This window comes from Podarcis tiliguerta, assembly GCF_965153285.1.
Source record: "Podarcis tiliguerta genome assembly, chromosome: 14".
NCBI lineage: Eukaryota > Metazoa > Chordata > Lepidosauria > Squamata > Lacertidae > Podarcis > Podarcis tiliguerta.
In genome coordinates this window covers 49,804,078-49,827,323 of record NC_139547.1, presented here as the reverse complement: position 1 = coordinate 49,827,323, position 23,246 = coordinate 49,804,078, and the positions used below count along the sequence as shown (strand labels likewise).

At 46.5% G+C, this 23,246-nt stretch overlaps 1 protein-coding gene across 1 annotated transcript in view; it reads left to right on the top strand.

The window, feature by feature from the left end:
- MAD1L1 (mitotic arrest deficient 1 like 1) overlaps nucleotides 1-19,043 on the top strand; it is a 436,479-nt gene extending 417,436 nt beyond the window's left edge. The window contains exon 18 of the mRNA XM_083413484.1: nucleotides 18,272-19,043. Coding sequence (XP_083269610.1) covers nucleotides 18,272-18,430 — 159 coding nt within the window. The 3' untranslated portion in view covers nucleotides 18,431-19,043. The remainder of the gene's footprint in view (nucleotides 1-18,271) is intronic.
- The last annotated feature ends 4,203 nt before the right edge of the window (nucleotides 19,044-23,246 follow it).

Here is a 23,246-nt window from a genome sequence, read left to right as displayed (position 1 = left end):
CATGCTGGACACATGGCCCGGAAAAACTGTCTGCAGAAAAACATCTGTTCCCTCGGCCAGTAAAGCGAGATGAGTGCCGCAACCCCAGAGTTGTTCATGACTGGACTTAACTGTCAGGGGTCCTTTACCTTTATACTGATAGTGAGATGCTGCTATGGCTGGCTATCCCAGCCTTTGTACGTTGCAATGTAACTGGCCACATATGGTGAGTAAAGCCATTTTCTGGAGTCAAATTCAATTTAGTTCTTTGTAGGGATGCCACAAATATCTGCCTTTTTGCTCACATTGAGAAAGCTGCATTTTTTATTTTATTTTTGTTGTGGATAAGCTTTCCAAGCAGGCAGCAGGTTTGAAAACATTGTCCAATGTCTATGGAGTGAAGGAGGCAGCTATGGAAAATTGCATACAAATATATTAGGAGAAATACATACAACAATGTGCAGACTGGGTTTTTTTAAATGCAAATTGATTCATAAATGGGGTTGGCTGAATGGGGTGGAATTGAAAAAGCAACTGAGAGAAACTAAATTGACAAATTTGCCTCTTGCTAGTGTCCAGTAGGTAACGTTGAAGCAAGGTATTGCTTTCCCCGCATTATATGTCAAACCGCAAGCTGCTGTTATCACAATTACTCACCTTCTGCTTTTTGGATGTGTGAATGGTACAGGAGAAGGCAGGGGAAAGAAGTTCCTGATCTCCACAGAGCTTGCAAAGAGGAAGCGACAGCAGCTAAAGTGTTTTTTGTTACCTCTGAGGTCTGAGCAATAACCTTAAAAACAAGCACATGAAACGGTTGAGTTTAGAACAACTTTCCTCTTGTTGTAATGCATTTTCTGTCTTCATTTATTGCCTCTTAACATCTTTGTTTACGGAGCTTGGGAAGCGATCTGGAGAGGTAGCAAGATCTGGGAACAGGTTGAGAGCACCTGCTTTCGGCTGTCAGATTTGACTGGGTTAAACGTGAACATGGATTAGCAGAAACAGGCCGCATTTCTAGATTGACGGTCGCTTGGAACATTTTGCTAGGGGTTCGCAAAAAGAGATGCCTGTCTTGGGACACTGCACCAGTAATGCTAGGACCATGGTAACCTCTGAGACATGAAATGATGTAGGAGTTTCTCATGTGCGCCTAGGGAGGAAAGCAGGAAATGTGGACAAAAAGGTAAAACTGAACTCCTGTCGGCTTCTGGACTTCGAACCGTTAAGACAGCTAACCTGAGGCTTGCAAGACGTTTTGGGCTACAACTCCACATCAGTCCCAGTCTGCAACAGCCATGCTGGTTGGGGCTGCTGGGATTTTGGTCCAAAACATTTGTAGGGCACCGGGTTGGAGAAGGCTGTATGATCTGTTTGCTGCAAACATCACAATTATAAACTGTTGTATCTAGAAGGAGCATTCAGAATTTGTTTTTGTTTGTTTAAGGAACCTGGAACTTGGTAAGGGGGGCATTAAAAGACTTGTTGCTTCTTGCAGTAAAATCACTAGCCGGAACACTGGAGAATACACGGCAGTAATTTTATTAGCTTTTCTTTTCCATATTTGGGGTGGTGGCGGCGATAGCATAATGAAAAATATTTTCCTGGAGCTCATACTTGTAGTATAAAATTACTGCTCCACTCTGGTGCTTGCTAATTGAACTGGAAAATAATCACAAGGCATGTGTGAGAGTCACGTGACTCCCGATAGCCAGAAGCTTATCTGGGCAATGATGAAGGGATTGGCGGGCGGGAGGATGCAGTAAACTGAATTTTATCTCCACCATTTGGCAGTATTTATAGTTCATCAAAAAGAAGGGTACATTATGATCACAAAATGTGGCAAAAAGATGAAATGGTCAGATTGTTAAGGGCTGTTCTAAGAGCCCCTTTATACATTACATTTTTCAGGTGTAAGCCCATGTTTTAAGTCTGCGCCTTAAAGTGTTGCATGTATAATGTTTATTGCAAGCACATGTATTAAACAGGGGAGCCCTGATTGGCTGCAGCTCTGATCTCAGTATGTGTCTCTCTACAAACTTAGCACAGGCCAGAGTTGGTGGTGGAGTACTGTTCATTCTTTGCAGGTTCACTCCTTGGCATCTCCTGTAAAGGATCTCCAGCTGCAGTGCTGGAAGAAACCTTTGCTTGAGCCTGGTCACAGCAGACAGAGATGGGCCAGTGAACTGGCTGGCAGTCTAAGGCTCCTGGAGTTTGCCTGTAATGTGCAAAATGGCCCCTAGGCGGCAAGGCATGTGATCCATGTTTTGTTCTGTACAGTTTGTCAAGATCTACCCAGTTTTGCCTTGTGCGACGTACAAAAGCACATTGCTTTCTTTTCAGTGTGTTAATGCCTGTATTTTACACAGCTGGATTTTCTACAGAAACACAATAAAAGTGCATTCGCTTGGAATCGAGACTCAACCATAAATACCAAACAGTGATACCATCCTGGGGCTGCTAGAGAGACATAAAATGTCTCAGGGCCTCTTAGTGTAAATGTTTTTTGTATGGTTCTGATGGGAAAGGGTTGGGTTTATGTCTTTCCCCCATCCCAAACTTTAAACAGCCTGTTTTATTTATAAGTTTTTTCTTAACTTGAATCCAAAAGTCCACCATACTGAATGAAGGAACAGCCTCTAACCTAAATACTTACCAGATAAATTGCAACAATAGGTAAAGAGCTCAACTGTGCAGCAGTTTTGTCCATCACAGAGAGTTCCCCACACCTTTGGGGGCTTGGGATATAAGTCCTGTACAACACTCCTGAATTGAAGGGGATTAACAGTTTGTGATATTTCAGGGGGCTGCTGTTGAGAGCAGGGCAGGAAATCACACTCAGTTTACAAAAGTCCTCACAGAGCTCTTTGGATCCTGGGCACAAATGTACTTTGTATATCAAAGATTATATATGAATGATGGAAAGTAATCTTTAGCAGATATTCCCAATCATAGAAAATCATAGCTGAAAGGATTTCAGGTCTAGTGGTAGTTGTCTAGAAGAAACTATGATCATTGGTTATAGATCTGGTGGCTTCAGTGGAATCTATTGCCATCTAGATTAATTCCCTGAATTGTGCTTTCCCAGCATCATTCTATCTGACCTTGATTCTGTGGAGGTGCTGTTGTGGTTGGAACGCATATCAGCACCCCATCTGGAAGACAACATACTATCAAGAACAGCCATGACCCATGCTGTAAAGAACTTCTGTTGTTGCTCAGAATCTTTCATCTGACGGAAGCACAAAAGCATCCATCGCAGAAAGCTGTTTAAGGCGCTTATGTCTCTAGATGAAACATATTTGGAAACATTTGATTTTTCCTCCTCCTGGCTAAAACCCATTTGATGCCAAAAGGAGGTCTGTTCCATAGTTAATTTTAGAACAATAAAATATATTGGCAAGAATGAATCTAAGAGTGGAAAGAAGAAGATCAAGGAGGAGTGGGCTGCTGGTCAGCAGAGATTATTGAAGAGGCCTGTTCCCATTCCCTTTGAAATAAATAACTGCTCAGGCTCTCCCCAGATCACCTTGTCACTTTCTTAGCCCTCTTCAAGAGGTAACAGATTGTCTTATTTGGGCATCAGGGATGATTGCTCAAAGATGTGATGCAGCGAGAGAAGCCAGATTTTAAAGAATGCCCAAGGGCTGCAGAGATTGCCTTTTGAGCGGTTTGGCTGCCTCTAGGTCATTGCTAATTAGCTACGTGTTGCCGAAAGAAATAAGCATTAAAAATGTAACACCATGTGATGGAAACAGTCACCAATCACACCATCTCCCCTTTGAAGTTGGGACGTTTCCTGTCGCCCTGAGAAATCTGGTGAAGAGAATACAGTCACATGGGGAAAGTGGCAGGGAAGGAAGAGGAGAGCATCTATCTGAAAGAGCATTTAATAAAGCCAAGGCAGTATTGGAGCTCAGACGAGACCGGAGTGTGACAGCTGTTACTGGATCTGTGATGCATACAGGCCTGCTGGCAAAAATGCATCACTTTGTATGATATCTGGGCGCCTTTTCTGCTGTCCATAATTGCAGAGATGGTGTCTGCATAAATCTTTTCCCCAGTGCACCTCTAGCAAAAAGGAGCTGAGCTGGGGGGGGGGGGGCAGCCCCGTCAGGAGAGGAGCTCTAGCACGAAGTGAGAATTATTCACATCTCCGAAAGCTGCAGTAGGCTTTCAACCAAACATAGCGCTAGATAGCTCCAACAGCGGTGTGAATACAAATGTTGGCATTTGTGTGGATTTACCTGTTTTTGTAGGATCCACGTCACGGTGGCTCCACCACCATCCCAACTCAAGGCAACAAATCCCAAATGGAAGGGCTATCTATAAGTATGGAGCGTGTGGTTTTCTAGGTTAAAAGCTGGTTGGGCTTAAGGGTCTATCAAACCAAAGAAAGCATGAACTGGGACCTTGTGTGTTCAGGCTAGGGCAGCCTTTCCCAAGCAGATATTTTGGGCTATAATTCCCAGCCAGCATGGTTGGTGGTAATGGGAGCTGGAATCCCAAAAATCAGGAGGGCATCAGCGTGGGAAAACTTGGGCTAGGATTTTTTCCTCTGAACTAAGACTGTGGCTGTTCAGAGCCTTAACAGCAGTGGGCAATCTCAACTCCTGCAATGTGAAGCCTTTGAATTGGCCAGACCTGGTATATTATTAGTCATATTTATTATTTAATATATTTATATCCCAACTTTCCCCCAAGTTTGGATTCAAAGTGGCTTACAACATTTTAAAACATCCGTTCTAGATGTCAGGATAGGTATCAAGAGCTTCGCCTTTGCCTTTTGCCAGATCAATAACTGCACCCTTCTGCTGGCTACAGCTTCCCACTCAAGCGCCCAGTTCCCCCAGTAAAGAGCCGGATTTGGGGGAAATGTTTCACTTCTAGTTCCTGAAGGAGAACCCAAAAGGTAGAAATCCCAGGCCAAAATAAAAAATTCAGGACAGTTTCCCTTAGTTAAGCAGTCGAAGCCATTCCATTAGGACACCAAGGAGGTAGATAAAAGGAAACCTTTTCTGGAATGGTGAGTTCTGTTATCTGAAGACAACTTATATGCGTCTGTCACTCAACCTTCCGTCTAGGGGCTTCCTTTGCTTGTCTGTTAACTTTGCTGCCTTCCAGTACTGAAATTGGCTGTGGGTTTCTTTGTAAAGCTGCCGGGAGAGCCATCCTGGAGAAGGCAGCAGTCACTGGAGCAGGAAGGGATTTAAGTGCTGCTGTGTCTGACTCCCAGCCTCCAAGTATTAGCACAATAATGAATTTCAGGCCTGGCTTGGGAGAGAAAAATATCATTGAGGGCTGTCAAATTAATTGATCTTCCCAGCATCCCACTTTTCTGTTTTCTGTCATGCACGGCTTGCTGATCTTGTTGAATCATTTCCCGAGTCGACTCAGTACCTTGTGGAAGACACTGAGGCTGGTTATAGCTGCTCAGTGCCACGCCAAACTCATAAAATAAGGCTGAAATTAATTAAGGCGATAACGTTTAAGCTGGCTTGACGAAAGGTGTCACCTTACCTGTTAGGTTAGCTGAAACCATTCTGATGTCAAAGTAGGTGCTTGGCGAGGGCAGCAGGAGGTTAAATGTGATTTGCAAAGCGCTACAAATCAACAATGTGAATGGGCATTTTGTGACGGGTAAGATTCTGTCTGGATCAGCCTGGATTCGAAGTGGTCTACGCATTGGAGAGCAATCCCAGGACTCCAGGGAGGGGGAAGAAGAGACAGTCTTGTCCTCCAAGGGGCCACCACAGCACCACAGTGATCCAGACATAGGAAGGCTGGAGTCAGACAATATGTACGTTTAGCTCAGTATTTATCTACACAGACTGGCAGCAGCTCTCCAAGGTTTCAGACTTCATAGAATGAACCAGGGCCCTTCTACATGCAAAGCAGGTGTTCTACCACTGAACTATGGCCCTTCTTCCAAACAATTACATGGGTTCCTCCTGACTTGCCCTTTCTATTGCTCCTTCCAGGTCAGGCCTGAGTCCTTGACTGGACAACAACCAGCCTTCCTCTGGGCTTACTTCCCCAGTCATGCTCAAGGTACCTTCTTCACCTGTCGAGCTGCTTCTTCCTGCTCTGCCTCTTTGCCTGGAAGTTGCTCTGCATATTGGCAGGCCTTTCTGACCACTTCTTCTCTCCCATCCCAATGCAGATGGACATCTTGGCACAGCCCCCTGGCTCCTGATTGAGGGCCAGGTTAGATGTAACATGGGTCAAGGAGCTGATCCTTACCCTCTCTTCCTTGTGATACAAGTTCTCTGTGATGGCAAGGGCAGCATGTCGCATTGTGCAGTATTCTCATGTGGCGTTGGGAGAGCAGAGGAGACATGAGGGGTTACCAGCTCCCTCTTGCTTACTGCATCTAGTTTAGCTCCCACTTTCCCTCTAGACTTACCCTCCTGCAGATCTTCTCCAGGGCTCCATCCAACTTTGATCCCAGCTCTGTGGGACACAAACTCCATCTCCTCGCAGGCTTGACTGCATCTGTAACCTGGTTCCGGTGCTTCTATGGACACTAGCCACTAGGTCTAGAACTATGGCCATTCCTGGCTCCAGCTCTCAGCTTCTTTTCTGGTTCCCTTGGCTCCGACTCAGTTCAGTTCCTGGCTCTGGACTCCCACTCAGTAGCTGCCTATACAGCTCAGCTCCGACAGTGTCAGCTCTTGGCAGGATGCAGCTGGGGTGCCCCTTGGGCACAGATAGGGAAGGTGCAGAGGGGCAGTGGATCTGGTCACAGACAGGTCAGAGGTCAGGCACCAGGCCAAGCAGACAAAGGTCAAGAGCAGAAAGCAGGAGAGTAGGCAGCTCATGCATAAGATCTGTTCCTTGGACGTATGAGCTGGCTTGGCTTTTAGAGCCTGGTGTGCCTTGATTGGCTTGGAGAATCAGCTGACAGTATTCAAGCTGGGAGATCAGCTGACTTCTTTGGAGCTAGCACTGCAGCCCCAAAGGGAAAAGGGTTGCCATGTGTCCTCTTTTTCCAGGACACAAGCCCCTAAAGTCTAACTAGCCTGAGCTTCTGAGGAACCACGGTGTTGGTGACCCAAGACGCGACGTGCTAGATCCTGGCTGGTGGAGACCTCCGATCAAGGCCACCCTCCCACTGCTTTAGAGAAGTAGCAGCTAATATCATGTTGAGTTTCCCTTTTTTTCTTTTCCTCATCTGAAGAACAATAATTCTTCCTCTCTCCCTTCCTCTCCCTCTCCCTCTCCTTCCCTCCCTTGTAGACCTAAATCCTCTTCTTGGTGTCTCTGACTTTGCATGCAAGTGACGAAGCACATGCTGCTGTTCTTGTTTCTTAATTTATACTGAGGTTCTGCCTAAGGGCACTAGGCTGAGACGAAATAAGAACGTAGAAGAGCAAAGATGACTAAACCTAGTGTGAAGTACCAATGAGATTTGCTATCAACCCCGTATGTTGCTTTTACAAAACAATTCCTTGTGTCTTGGAGATGGGCAGCCAAAGTGCCTGTTCTTCTTCTGTTGAGATAAACTTTTCATACAATTATTGCCTGTCGAATCCACGTGCTTAAGTGCCAGTGGACTCCCTATGCCAGCATCAGTCCCCGGAGCCTGGTGCCACCCGCCCACTCCATTCCACCTTTGCAAGGATAGTTACACTGTGCAAAACAGCTGCCAAATGGATTAATCATACCTGCTCTTCTTCAGCATGATTGTAGAGCAACTCACCCATCATGAGTAAAGCACCACTTTATCCCCATTCCCATCCTATTCCCCCCCCCCAATATTCACCCCCACAGTCTCTTTCAAAGAGAGGAGCTTGTCACAAGAAACAAGGGAAATGATTTCTATTTGGCAGCCGATGAATCCCGAGGTCTTCAGCAACCCACCTGCATCATGAATCACCTAGAAGGCCCTCCAGCTGGAAGCTGCAGGTTGTCACCCTCACTTTTTTATTTTATTCTTTTAACTACCTGGAAGGAGGTCGAGGAGGCAAGCCAGTGGGCACAAGGGAGAGAGATGCAGGAAATATACCAACACCCCTAAAATAGCATCACAGACTAAGAAAGCTATTCAAAAATATCCCAGAGAAGTAGGGCCGTGTGGCCTCTTTCCTCAGACCAGGCACAGCAACCTCCAATGTGCTATCTGCTCGTTTTAAAAAAAATAATCATTGTTTTTTATGTCCTGCCCCTGGGGCCTGATGAAGGAGCCATATATAAGAAATAAAATGTTCTCAATGTGGTTTTATGTTATCATCAATGAACATTGGCCTTGACAAGCCAAAATAGAGCTTCTGTAATCAGAGGCCATTTGTCTCTGATCACAGGATGCTCGGGGTGAACAGCAGGCACATCATGCTCTGCCTATGAGCATCTACAGCATATTGATGTACAGAAGTAGATCCTTGGGGCAGGGAGGACCAGAGCACAGCTGTGGGGTGCATGGTTCACACGCCAAAGGCCTCACACTCAATCCTCTGCATCTGTATTAAAAGTACCAGGAAGCAGGGGAGTTTCCTAGGTACCTAGATGGACACTTGGTCTGATCCTGCAAGGCGGCTCCTTAATGTTTGCTTGGGGATTGATGCCTACCTTGGGAGCATCTCCTGAGAAACTGACTTCCTTTCTGCAGTGGCTGCTGTGACCATATCTATCTATCATCTATCTATCTATCATCTATCTATCTATCTATCTATCTATCTATCTATCATCTATCTATCTATCTATCTATCTATCTATCATCTATCTATCTATCTACTATCTATCTATCTATCTATCTATCTATCTATCTATATCTATCTATCTATCTATCTATCTATCATCTATCTATCTATCTTTCTATCTATGGCCTCTCAGTTCTCCTTTGTTTTGAAACACAGGTAGGATCTTATTACAAGATGGACCAGAAGATGTGCAAAGATCACCCAGTGTCTTCATCTTTATGTTGGAGAAGAGATCTTAGTGAGATCAAATACCCTGAAAAAGCTCATGGGATCATTGCAAGTTGGCAAAGCTTATCAAAGCAAAAAAACTGAGATTTTAACACTGTGCTTCTGCTGCCCTATAAATGGCTTCTTTGGTGTTACTGATGTTGCAGACAGATGGCCTGGCAGCCCCCTTTATAGGGCTTGGATGGGGGGAGGGAGATGCTGCTGCTGCTGCTAGTGGTAGTTTCTCTTTTCTAGTGTGAGCTCAGATCAATATGGCAGGCTCACAGATGGTCAGGAGATGCAACACAGGCGTGCTCAGAGTCGTCAGCAATGAAATGCTTTCCTTCAGCAATGGAGTGTTTCTGTCAAAATGGCCTTGCGCCTATAAGTAGGCAGGAGAAAGTTGAAAGGCCAGAACCTGCTCCTGTTTCCGGGATCAGGATTTCGCCTTAGTGTTTATTTTTAACTAGGTCTGAGCCAAATATTCTCCTTCTTTGTTTTTGAGTCTCAAAAGTACATATTTTTGAGGGCCAAACCAGCACCAGTCCAAATCCCTTAATCATATTTTTTTCCCTTGTCTCCTCAATCTGGTGCTTCTTTCTTGGTCATTTCCAACCATGCCCCTCTTCTTCCACACCCCCCCCCCCGGTTCCATCCCTTTCCAAAATGATTCTAGTGAAATGCCTTTCTTCTTGGGCCAGTGTTTCTGCTTTTGTAGAAACATGTGGGGCTGCTCCTGAGGGCACTTCCCCTTTCTTGCTCTAGGCCAAGGGTCCCCAAACTAAGGCCTGCGGGCCAGATAAGGCCTGAGGGACTCGTTTATCCGGCCCGTGGCTATGCCCGCTGCTGCCACCCATTCTTACTGGCGCTGCGCTGCACAGCTGCCCACTTCCAGGTCGGAGGAGCACTGGAAATAGCTTGTACACATGCGCAAGCATTATTTGCTCATGCACAAGCATTATTTCCTGTGCACATCCGGGTCGGAGGAGGCTCGTGCACATGCGCAGAAGCTATTTCCGGTGCTCCTCAAACCCGGAAGTGCGCCGGAAATAGTGTGTGCGCATGTGTATGGGCACACGCTCCCCTGCCCTCCATCCCGCCATGTGATTGGCGCAGGAGACACCTGCCCGAGGCACGGCAAGTTTGCTGACCTCTGCTCTAGGCCCCCATCCTCATCCCCAGAAGATTAGAATTCTGAACCCAGAGTCATTACTGTCTCATGACCAAGGAGCACTGCACAATCCCTGCCATGTGTTTACCTGTAGCAGAAACAACTCCTGCCCAGCATCCATCCTGTTCTTGATTTGGGAGGAATGGAGCTACAGGTGCAGGTGTGAGCTCAGTTGCTTTCTTTGTGTAGGTGTGCCACAGTTGGGTGTCATTCTCTGATTTTTGGTATGTGAAAGCTGGTTCATTACTCCCCTGGTTTTAAGGCAGGAAGCAGGGGTCTCCCACCCTAAAGAAAGAAGGAGATATGGTGTGGTGGTCAGGTGGTTCTCAGACGCTGAATAAGAAGTGCAAAGAGAGTGTGCAGTTGATAGAAATCTTGCTTTGTACTTGAGATTGCTCTTTGCCTCTCTCACACAGGTATTCAATTTCCTTTCTGGCCCTGTCAGCCAGCTTCTCCTTTCTTGCCCACCCTGAAAGAGCAGCTTTTTCATTGCGTTCCCTGGGAGTCATTTTAATCACTGTCCACTCCCTACCCCCTCTTTCTTTCGTAAATTCACTTTATATATCAAGCCAGTGACACGGGGTCAAAAGTCTTGGCAAGAAGCAATTATTATAAAGAACTGGCCGACCACTTTTAGCTTACAAAGAGAATATTATAGTCAGGAGGAAGCTAGAGACACAAGCATTACTCCAGGGAAAAGCTTCTTTGCTCAGATGGATGGATGGATAGATAGAATCCCTTGCATGTCACCTGGACACTGCAGTTCACAGAATCATACAATTGTAGTGTCGGAAGGGACCCTGTGTGTCATCTAGTCCAACCCCCTGCAATGCAGGAATCTCAACTAAAGAATCCAGGACCATCCTACCTCTGCCCTATTAGAGTCACATTGTTAAGCTGCCCTGCGGGGGGTGGAGAGAGGACTGCGCAAAGTAATGTCACAGAGGCTTCAAAATCTACCAGCTGCTAAGAAGAAAAATCAAGAAAAATAGTGCTCCTGACAACCTCATAAGTATTGTCAGCCTGAACCCCGTCACGTGGGCCAATTTGTCTTGTTTGGTGTTTTTAATATTTCTATCACTTTAAATGAACACCTCCTAATTATAGTGATTTACTAGCTACCTAGGGACATGATATTTGAGCAGGGCCTAATGCTTAGGAGAGGCTGATCAGTGAGGCATGATTCAATTTGGGGATTTTGATAATGATATCACCACCCAGGAGAGCAAAGTTTTGAGCAATTATTCCGCTTCTCAGAAGTCTCCTCTGATTGCATTGCAGAACTAACGTGCCTGTGTCTCTCCCATCACTTCCTCTCCTGCCCTTCCATTATCCTTATGTTTTGGGACAATAACTAGGAAAATCCTTTAGAAAGACAAATTCGCATTTTGGTAGCTTTATGTTCCCACTTTTAAAAGTTATAGGATCATAGAGTTGGAAGGGACTCTGGGGGTCATCTACTCTGATCCCCTGCAATGCAGGAAGAGAGAGAGAGCTTCACAGTATTCAACACAAAGCAAGGCTACTTTTCACTATCTGAAATACCTGTCGAGGCTTACACTCTTGACCACTGCCCCTCACTGGTTCATCTCTCCTTAGAACCAGTTCCATCTCTCCAGACAAGACCCTGCCATGTCACGGGTCTATTTTCTATCGACCTATTCTTTTCAGCTGGAGCCCTCCCTGCCTGGTGCCTGTCCCTCAGCTCCGCCTTCACTTGTTCCACTCTGCAAAGGCAACACAACACACAATAGTTACCACCTGGGGCTGAAAGAAGATAGATCTACTGAGAGTCCCATTGTCTGCTCTTCAAAGATGTCTGTGTGGGAGAGAGGCTGGCTGCTGTTCTAAGGACAGTATGGCTGGCTTTTCCCTCATTAGATCAGCACACTTATAATGTGGACCCCACAAAATTCTCCTCCAACCCTAGTAAGGGCCATCAGGATCTAAGCCACTCCCTTTGTCCTTCCAGATGTTGTTGGACTACAGCTCTTGTCATCCCTGACCACCAGCCATGGGCATTGGAATCCAACAACATCTGGAGAGCCACAGGTTCCCCGTCTAAGCAAACGTGTGTCCTTTGATACCAACAGCGTTATATCTGACCATGTGCTGACCCCGATCACACCATTTGACCCAAACATTTGGAATCGGCTCTCCTCTCCTTTGTTATCTCAAGGTCCTTCTGCACCCAGTTTTCGGTTTGAAATGGTTGTGACTTTCAAGACTAGATCTTGTGCATACACCTGAGAAGCCTGAAAGAGGACTGTGTGCCTTGCATTTTGTTTCATGCATCAGCTTTGTTTCCTAGGCTGCCCTTTCTGTGTGTCGACATTCCAGAAGAAGCCGGTGGTCTCTCTGTGAGGCAGCTTTGCCGTTTTCAGAGACAGCTGCGCATAGACAGTTAGCTCCTGACATTTAGAAAAATCTTAGAATCTAAAGCAAGAGGCAGAAACCAAAGGATTTTCCTGCTAAAAGGTCAAAACTGTGGGTTTGTGTGCTTTTTTCCCAAATAAAAGAAGGGAAGGATGTTTTAACATTGGTTTGTTGGTCTGTGACAAGATCTAAGCCTGCTAAAGTGGAGATTAGAAAATACAGACCATGGCAGGGCAATGAAAATGGCCAGCAGCGGGAGGATGTTGTGAAGTGAGGGAAAAGGTTAAGAAAATGCAACAAGGGGGTTGCTTTGAAAAGAGTGCCTTTGTGATGCAATGCACCAGGTAATTCTCCTGGGCGAACCCCACTGAATCTCCCTGGCCCTGTTTAATGCCATCCGAGCTAGTGTCCTTCATCATAACCCTTGGAAGTTAACTCCATCAGGGGATCACGTATTGCGCAAATTCCTTTTATTGTGTCTTTCCTAAAGCAAACTGCACAATCTCCATACCTCTATTTGTAAAAAGGCAACTCCAGGGGTGCTGTGATCCAAATCAGGACCATGGCACGGCGGGAAAGAGGAGCGGGTTAACCCTTCACAAAAATACACACCCCAGTTCCCCCTGTGATTTCTATAAATAGCAGCTTTGGGGAGAAATGCTTCCATTTTGGATGGGAATGTGGCGTATGTGTGAGGAAAGTGTTAAACCTGCCCCCACCCTCAAAAAATTGTGCTCAGTGCCCCCCCTACCCCTTGCAGCTGCATTCTATAAAGAGAAGGATGTGGGGGATCCCAGGCATGATATTCAAATGCACCTTGACACCCACCCACCCAGCACTCTCCTCTCTGTTAATGGTTAAGAATGCAGCGCCCCTTTCTGTTCTCTCAAATGAGGTTCAGAAGGTTACATTTTCTAAATCTCCACCAACGTGGCATACTTGTCATTCCAGTCGTAAGTCGCGCGACACTCACATGCTCTGGAGTCGTGTATGTTTCATTGCCGAGTGACAACACTGATCCTCCTTTGTGTTTCGCATGTCGGCGCGTTGTCTTTAGAGATGTTGGCATGACCCTGCCAGTCAGATGCAGCAACCTCTCAACACGGAGGGCTTAAAGGGAAAAAATGTGATGCAGCATCTGACACCCGTCTGCACTGAATGTGCGCTTGACTTCCCACTTGGCTTGGGTCAGGGAGGAGGGCGAGACTTGCTGTGCGTTGACAGCTAGGAAAGCTATTCAGGCTTGTCGGAAGAGCTCTGCCGCACCACAGAGGGATGAAGAAGCAGAGATGGGAAGGTGGGATGAGTTAGACTCTTGGGCAGTGGTAGCCTCCAGAAGTCGGACTACAAGTCCCATCAGCCCCTTTGTCAGCATTGCCAGTGGTCAGGGATGCTTGGAGTTGGTACCCTTTCTCTAGGCTGTCTGATTCCATCTCAGTTGAGTGGTAAAGCTTTTCTCGGCTGGGCACCACTTAAGGTGGGAAGGCAGAGGCTCACATTGAATATCTCTTGTGCAAACAAGGAAACAAAATGAGATGGAAAATGGGTGTGGCAGGGAGAAGGCTTGTCCGGGTGCCTCTTTATGGCATCCTAGTTTTCTGTGCACAATGTTCTCTCTCCCCCAAAAAATTTTTATGGTGAGAATTACAAGAAAATACAAATTTTCACCTGCACGCTGAAATGGTACAGTCCAGGAAAAACTTCATTCCTTGATTCTATTGATTGTAGATACTGGCTCTATTCCTGTACTCAGAGGGACAAACCAAGCAACAGCACCTCTGCCACTGCCATCCCTAGGCATTCTTACAGGGCTGTGAGGTCCAGAACTACATAGAGTTGATCTCTTTGGCAAAATTGACTAATCGGTCTTAAGACTGGTGGATCACTACAAGGTTGTGGCTAGACATGGGTGATGTGTTGATATATCAACTGGGATCGGTTTTGTGGCCAGAGCGCAATGGCTCCTTCACCCAGCGGTATTTCACTCCTGAGTCAGGAACAGTGGTGGTTTCACCCATGATATATCACCAGGTGAAGGCGCCATTGTGCTCTGGCCCTCAAACCAAGAGACAAAGGAGCCTTGAGGCGCCAAAGCCAATGCAGCTCATTCTTCCTTCAGCATGCCTGGCATTGGCAGAGGAAGGACTCCCTCTGCTGCTGGCACCTGAAGGAACAAAATGCATCGGCCCTGACCCCGTGAGGTGCTGGGATGAAACCACCACCGCTCCTACCAAAGGAGCTGAGGCGGTTTCAGCCCACTGTCTTGTGGGGCTGGGCCCGATGCAGTTTGTTCCCCCTTCTGCTGGTGATACATCGCAATGTTAAAAAGCTGGTATCGCCCAGCACTAGTTGTGACCTGATCTAAGGTGGGTTGCAACAGCATCACCAGCATGACAGAATTGTTTGGTAGGTCCCCAAATATGTGTTTCGAATATCGGTGGCTTCCAGGTCTGTAGTGACTGAAGAGTAATCTCAACCAAGTCACCTGTGTCTGCTTGTATTGGAGTTTATGTGTGTGGGCCACGTGCAGACATTACTTCCCCCCATGTTGGTCTGGTGGCATTGGAGGATGTGCAGAGGAGACAGGTGCACTTGTGTTCTCTCTGTGTATGGGCAGGACCAGGATCAGGTACCATCCAAACCAGCCAGAGAAACTAGCCGTCATTAGAGGAGAGGACACAAAGAATGAATGGGCTGGGAAGTTTATTCTGCAGCTAAGAGAGGAAGGGCAGTTGGATCATGGGCCGCTCCCTTCTCTCAGGCAACCATTACCCACCACTGAGCTTTTGGCCCCTCGGCAACCTTCCTCTCCTTCAGTGGCAGGTAGATGGAGTGGAACGAAAGCCGGAAGGCACTATTTCCGAAGGTACTGGCTCACTCAACGACTGAGAGCTGGTGCTCTGCTGTATCTGTAGCACAAGCCTTCCAAAAGGAATATATATTAAAAAATATAAAGCCCTGAATAATTTACCAATATCCAGTGTTAAAAGGAAGATTGATGGTGTTTTCCTTCTCTCCGAAGACAGCTAATCTTGTCTCATGCAGAAAAGCAAAGGCAGCTAAAGCCTCTTCTCTCCAAGGGGATGCCAGGACATGGCACCACCGCGGGCTGCAAATTCACACACACACACACACACACACACACACACACACTGCCCTGCCACGCAGGCAGAAAGCCAGCTCTGGATTTACAACCAGTGTGTCAGAAGAAGTAGAGGCTGGAAGTGCCAAGGAGGGAGTGCAATTCCGTGGGGAATGCCCTGCTGTCTGTGCAAAAGGTTCCAGGATCCCTTCCTGGCATCTCCAGTAGAAAGGATCTTGGGCTGCAGGGCCAGGAGAGACCCTTGAAGCTAGAGGGGGGATCATTTGACTTTAAGAGAATGATAAACTGAAAATAGAGTTTTGCCAGGCAGTAGACAGCAGTGTGTGTGTGGGCATGTGCATGTGTGTCAAAAATGCTTATCAAGATTTTTCATGTGTTGGGTTCATATGGCTTCTTGAATAATGGAAAGGCTGTTTGCATGATCAGGCGCGTAACACATTTGCACAATTTACCGTTTTACATCATTCAGTTGGGTTTCGCTTGTCATTGGCAGCTTCAAGGAACTTTGTCCCCAGCCCATAAAAAGCCCATTCAGCCACCATTGAGGTTTTCATAGAATCATAGAGTTGTAGAATTTTAGAGTTGGAAGGCACCCTGAGGGTCATTGATTCCAAAGCCCTGCAACGCAGGAATCTCAGCTAAAGCATCCATGGCAGATGGCCAGTCAACCTCTGCTCAAAAACCTCCAAGGAAAGAGAGTCCAGCACCTCCCAAGGGAGTCTGTCCCACTCTCAGTCAGCTCTTACTGTTCTTCCTGATGTTTCCTGATGGAAGTTCTTCCTGGTGTTTGCTCCCCCCTCCACTGCCTATGCACTTGTGAGCCTATTTCCATCAACCTGCGGCCCTCTCAACATCGTTGTGGGACTCTGGCGCTGATCCGCTCCAACCAGCATGACCAATGGTCGGGGATGGTGGGAGCTGCTGCAGTCCATCATGCATGGGGTGGGGGCACAGGCTCCCCAACCAAGGAAGGAAGGAAGGTGAGATTTGGCACCTAATACTATCATTGGGGGTGGCAGGGAGTTAGGGGCAATCCTGCCACCACCCCATCAACAGACAATATATTGGAAGGCAATTGGGCAATTTCAGAGCACACAAAATGGAGTTGTATCCAACTATTTTCTACTCTGATTAGACCCATTTAAATTAATGGACATGAGTCCCAGTGCATTTTTCCTAGAAAAATAGCTGCCGGTACTCACCATGAATTTAATATAGTAATTGTCACACTTTTTAACAAACAAACAAACAAGAGGTGCTGGTACTGCGTACCTTGAGTACCCCCTGAAAAACCCCCACTGGATATGACTAATTTGGGACAATTAATTTCAGTGGGTATACTCTGGGTAGAACTTAGATGGATACAAGCCATTCTCCAAAGGTTTTGGAGGAGGGTTATCAAGGCAATGGTCAACTCTTCTTTGATTTTAATAAAGGACCTGTAGCCACCATCTGGAATGATAGAATTGTAGCGTTTGAAAGGACCACAAGAGTCATCTAGTCTCAGTCTCTCTCTCTCTCTCTCTCTATCTCTTTCTTTCTCTCTCTCATCAAGTCTCATTCTGGGACATTCTAGGTTTTTTAAACTGCCTGTAGGTTTGGAGCTAGAATAGAATTAAAGGTGGAGAGGATTCAAACATCCCCTGTGAACCTTGGAATATCTTGTGCTCCTGAAATACCCTGAGTTTTGAGAGGGACCAAATTTCCCTAAGTTTTGAGCTGGAATTTCTTGCCTGAGACCTTACTGCTCAGTGCTGCTTTCCTTGTGGGGTCCAGCTTCTCTGGCCCACTTCCCACTTGAGTCATTTCACCCTCCAAATACCTTTCTCCACAATGGTTTGCCTGCTGGGCTACCCTTGGCATGTCTTCTGCGTACAAAGCAAGGGTCCGTCAGCAGCTCTGCCTCTCTGCCCTCAAAATTCCCCCTTCAGCCTTGCTCTGCTCTAGCAGGACTGGTGGTGTTGGGTTCCTGGGTTGGCAGCAAAGGAAAGGTTGTCCCTTTGAACTGGGCCTGGGGACCCTTGCTAATGGCTGTTTGGGTACTGCCGCCTCAAGAAAGCACAAAATCAGGCTGCATTTTTCACATACTGTTTCTGATGTGAGGCTTAAATGCATGAAGCAGCTCTGTGGTTGCTTTTGAACAAGATGCCTTCCTGATTAAAAAAAACAACAACTCATCAAAACCGACTTGGGTGTATATGCCGCTGAGCTGTTTAGAAATCTAATGGAAGTAGTGAAGGTTGAATTATCAGATCTTCGGGAAGAACGAGGGGAGGGGGCTGAAGGGCTAAGACCATCAATCTTTCATGGAGACAGGGGATAGAGCTGTTTGTATATTCCAATCCCATTGAGACTGGTTTTTTTGATAGATTACCTTCAGTGGCGCTCCTTTTTCTGCACACGTTAACTCGACAGCCGCTTTCAAGTTTGTTTTCAAAACGTTCTCAACATTCTTCCCACTGCTCGGCAATTCATTATTCATCTGAGGCTTGCGCAAGGGAGCATTGTTCAGAGATTTTGGAAATGCAGAATCTTAATAATGGCCCAATTAAATTGTGTGTTGAACACCTGCCCAGCAGTAGATAACGCTACCTTGATTAGAATAAGATATGCTGTAGGAGTCTCTGCAGCGAGGGTGCTGGAATGTGCGGGCGTCCTGGGAGAACAACACTGGCAGTCATGAATTAACAGCTTCCCTTCCCTTCTCCCACCCACCCTCCTCTTGTTTCCCCCCTGCAGGCATCCAGAGCCCCCCATGCAAAGATGCAACTACTGGAAACTGAGTTTTCACGGACAGTCCAAGAGCTGATCGACCTCCACCTTCTGCAGCAGGACAGCATCCCAGCCTTCCTCAGTGCTGTCACCCTCGACCTCTTCAGTCGCCAGACCGTGGCCTAGTCCTGCGTTGGCTGTTCTGTTTCTTCTCACCTAAGTTGAAATTTTCCAGTTTCTGCCTTTAATGGTTTCTCAAAGAAGGGGCCAAAGAGATCTCCCCACCCCACTCTTCTTACTCATATTGGATCTTGGTGGCCAATGATATCTAGGCAATGGGGGACAACATCTACTCACCTTCCCCCCCCAAAAAAAAAAAAAGAGTACATGAGTACATTTATGAGGTTTCAGAGGGGTTATGGAGAGCCCCTGCTGGCTGGTAAAGACACCCAGGCCAGAGAGAATGATTGTCTGGTTGCAGCCCAACTTGTTAGCTGGTAAAGGACAAATGCAAATAAGTGTCCTGTGATCCTTCAGGTTTCTTTAATATCCGGACCCCTGAGCACACGTCCTGCTCTGAGGCTGTCCTTCCTCCCCCTTTGGCCCCAAGGCTTCTCTGACAGTATCTGAAATCCAAGGACTGGGAGGGAATGCTTTGTGCTGATTTAGTCTGCAGTAGAAGATTGAGATTTTGACCTTTACCTTGTGCCGGATGAGTCCTCCTCACCTTCTGTTAATTGCTCTTCCTGTACCCTTTCGAGACAGGGGTTCTATGAATAAAGTGTCACTTTTATATCAACTGTGCAGTTTACATGGAAGCCTGCAGTTCTCACTTGCAACCTGACACTCGATTCTAGGGCTGTTTTGACAATGAGACCTGGATGCGCTCCAGAGTTTGGCTCCTCAAGAATGAACACAGGTAACAGTGATGAATCAGAAGCAGAATTTTATTATGTCAAAAAGGGAAATTGGCTTATTATCTCAAAAGTAAATTGGCACATTTACTAAAAACATTAAACGCAATCAGCAAATAACACATCAATACTAGGCTGAGTTTGGGAGAATTAAAACCAGTACAAGAGTTATTGTTAGAAGCAATCCTAGGAACACATACAAAACCCAGGAAAAATTGGATGAATGGGGTAGAGAGGAGATTTGACTGAGGGGGTAAAAGTGGTACTGGAGAGGGGAAAACGAGGGCTGATTGTAGTGGCATGTTTGTAGAAAGAGAATGAGGATGTCAAGTGAATAAGCAAGGTCTGGGTGGTGATTTTAAGGGGCTTTGGGAAAGGTTTCAGGGCAATAATTAGAAGAAAGAAGTTGAAAGAGTTTGGGGCAAGATAAATGAAGAGAGCAGGTCTCCCCAAGAAAGAGGGAGCCTTGAAAGATGTTTGTGAAATGCCTTCTTGAAATGCATCTTATTCTGCTGTGGAGGCAAGATAAGGGAAAGTGATTAACACATATTCGCGGCTCTTCCAGCAAGAACCTCAAATCATGGAAAATTATTTGGTCAGTAATTGTGATTTGTGTGGAAGGAAAGAGTGACATTTTGGAGGCCTTTCCTTGGCTGAACTCCTCTAGAAGGTAGTCTGATGCTCTTTTGTTTATTTTTAAAATTTACAAATGAGAAGGAAGGAAGGGCAGAGATTTATCATGAAAGGAGGCAATGGATTTGCCAGATGCTCTTGCAACTCAGCTTCCTCGGACATGTGAGCCTGCCCTCCTGTAAAGGAGTCTCTCTTGAGGCCTCACCAGGCCAGAATCAAAACTTCCTTCTGCTGTGCCGGCCAGTGTAGCAAGAGCTGGATTTTTTCCAGGGGGCTTTGTAACCCACGGGTGCTCTACACGCCTTCATTTCCACGGTGCAGCTGCTCCTGCTTCTCTTCTGCGGCATCCCAGCTCTCGCTGTGATAAAGGATGATGGATGGCGGTGCTCAGGCTGATATTACCACACAAAGAGAAGGGCGCCTTGCTCACCAGCACACAGCAAGCCCATCATTTTTCTAGAGGCATCTTATTAGGGTCAGTTATGAAGCCGGCTCGTCCTGTTAACCTGCCAAGGTCTCTCCTGCCTGTCCTATTTGAAAATTCAGAGCAAAACAAAACATGGCCGTCGGCAAAATAATTGGAAGGTTGGCAATAGTTTTTTTACTTAAACATTTCTTCAATATTTTTCTAAAGATTATAATTCTGGTGTTGTTTGCAGTAGCCTATAAAGCAGCAGTAATAAAACACAGCTGATGACAGTGAATATAGCGCTGAAAACAACTGCAGTCGGCAAAGGTAATACATCAAGTTAGTGGCTCCTATTGCATTCTGTCACAGCCAGGCCAAGGCTGTGGGTGGCCATCCCCATTGCCTAGAGTGGTACATGTGTTTTATTTCTTTTTAGCTACTGCAGATGTTAATCGGAATATTTTTAAATAGCTGCTTTTTAACACTTTTTATCAATAATTTCCGTGTTTTGTATTTTTAGAGGTTTCCTTACAATCAAGCGATATCGGAATTGTTAACGTAAGGTTGGAGGGTTCATTCTTCAGCCCAACAGCCCCTGTGCTATGGAGCTAAGGAAGGCTTGAGCTGGAAGCTGCGGAAGCTGAACCGAGTGTGTTGCAGACAGAAAAATCCTGCTTTCAGGCAAAGGCAAGCCAGGATCCTAATATCTATCCCAAGCTTGGCTGATCAGGGCCAACCAGAGAGCTGGTGTTGCATGGTGTCATTCCCTCCTGTGGATTGGGCCCTGAAGCCTGATCATCCACAGTCCCAGGTAGCCCAGCTTAGCATCCTGAGACCACAAGGTTCCTGGTTCACCTGCCGTGGCCTATTCTACTTGACGATGAGTTAGCTCCGAGCAAATTCATTTGTATTGCAAACCGGTGCTACAATCCTTTGTTTCCAATAAGGGAATCTGGGAAACTTAAGTTGGAGCTACCATTGCTGCTCTACCGTCCTCTTCTGAAATGGGCATGAAGAGCGGTTGCCATCGCAGGCACCACAGCATTGCCTGGAGCGTGGCTCTGGGGAGCCAGTGTAGCAATTTGTTTGGAACAATCGCCAACAGCAAAAGTTTCCTCCCCTCTCTCTCCCTTTTGGCCGCTCTGAGTGGCGGTGTGAAGATGGATTGCCTGGCATTCTGTGCCAGGGGAACACTTCCTGATTCGTATGCACAACGTGGCGTCGAGAGCCGCCTTCATCAGTCATGGGGAAAATGAATCGTGACGTCAGCCACGCGCAGCTCCTCGGCCGACACAATGGCAGAGCCTCAGCTGCCTCTTGAAAAATCATTCCGCAGGCTTCTTACTGGAGAAATGAAGTAATTAATAAATTGACAATAAACCCACTATCTTGGCTAAACAGAGGTGGGGGGCGGGCAGGCAAAAGCTGCCTTGGAAATTGACTGTGGGTGGGGGGAGCCTGCCCATCAGGCAGCAGATTCCCAAAATGTGCATTGATGATAAACTGAATTCAATAAATATAGAAATAGACCTTTTCCAGCTTTATGAGGAAAGCTGCTTGGGGTGGGGGGCACATCAGTCTCTATATATCAATCACTTCCGAACGTTTTATCTAAAGACGAGGTGGGACTTTGAATGGATGGGGCTCAAAAGGGGGACTCTCCTCGCACACTCCCCACTTTAGATTACTGCCTAGAATCTTGACCAGGATCACTCCATGCTGCAAAATTTTGTTGCACACCCTTTTCTTAAAAAGCCATCTTTAGCTAGGTGCCGCCGCCACCGCATCCCGCTCTGTTGCGGCTTATGTGTCACAGAGAAGAAGGTGGGAAGGTAGCTTGGTAAGGCAAGTTGAGCCTCACTCCCGGCAGCATCCTCTGTCAGCAAGCAGCAAGAACCTGTAGGGAGGAGGTAACCACAAATTGATCACTTAGGACTGTCACATGTCTATTAGTCGCTTCCATCTCCAGAGGCATCAATTGCTGTAGAGAGTCGATTCAGTTTCTGTTATGATGTGGTACCTACAGGTAGAAGCACCCTTATTTCTGCTTCCTTCTTGATCCCTTGCTCTGGGTATTTGAAAGACAGTGTCGTCACATTTTGTGTTCCTTCTTAGAATGATCCTCTCCACGAAGGGGGTGGCAGGGGCTGGAAAGCCGTAGCTTCATCTCCAGACAACTAAAGCCTTCTTTTTATTCCCCCTTGCATATTTTTTTCTATACTGAGAGGAGAGGGGATAGGGAGTAGGATGGGGGACAGATTGCAGAAAGCCTTTAATTCCTGCTTGTTTTGTACTTTTCATCTCTTCTTGGGGTCAGCACTGGGAGCAAATTTAATCCGGCAAAATGGCCAACCCCCCCCCCCGCCCCCATGTTTAGGAAGAAGCTTCCTTTTGTAGCTTCTCTACTGTGCCTGCATGAGTTTAAGAACCAGTTTTTTTGCTACAGAAGTACACTCTGCTTATGGAGCTTAATGCCCATTTGCAGAGTCAGGCCACGACATGGTTTTGTAGACAGAGAAGCCACCCAAAGTGCTGGCTGATCCGCAAGTTGGGAGCCAGGGCTACAGATTAATTAAAGCCTCAGTTGCTTCCTGGAATCCGTTTGGTGAAAGAGGAGGATAAGGGTCCACAGCAGCAAAGCTGAGCTCCAGAAAAAGCTGCCAGCTCAAATTAAATCCCTGACATGGGCTGCAGCACAGAGAGCAGAAGGTGGCGGATTCCAGGGATCTTGCTGAGGCTTCAAACTGGAGTGAGTAGGTTTGGAAATAATGAGTTTTTAAGGAGCTGGTCCATTTGAATCTTGGCTTGACTCATAGATCAGTCTGGCCCCTTCCAAACTGCTCAGTCCCTTTCCCCAAGTCTGCAGTCTTTCCTAATATTGTTTTAAATTGTTCTACACACCCTGTTTGACTGAGTGGCTTCTAGGTTCTCCTGAATAAAGATATAACATGAAATACATGTTGCTTCCATTTCTGGACTCTGTTAGAGCTGCTAAAGCCAGCACAAGACATTTTGCTGCCTGAGGCAGGATCGCAAATGAGCCCCT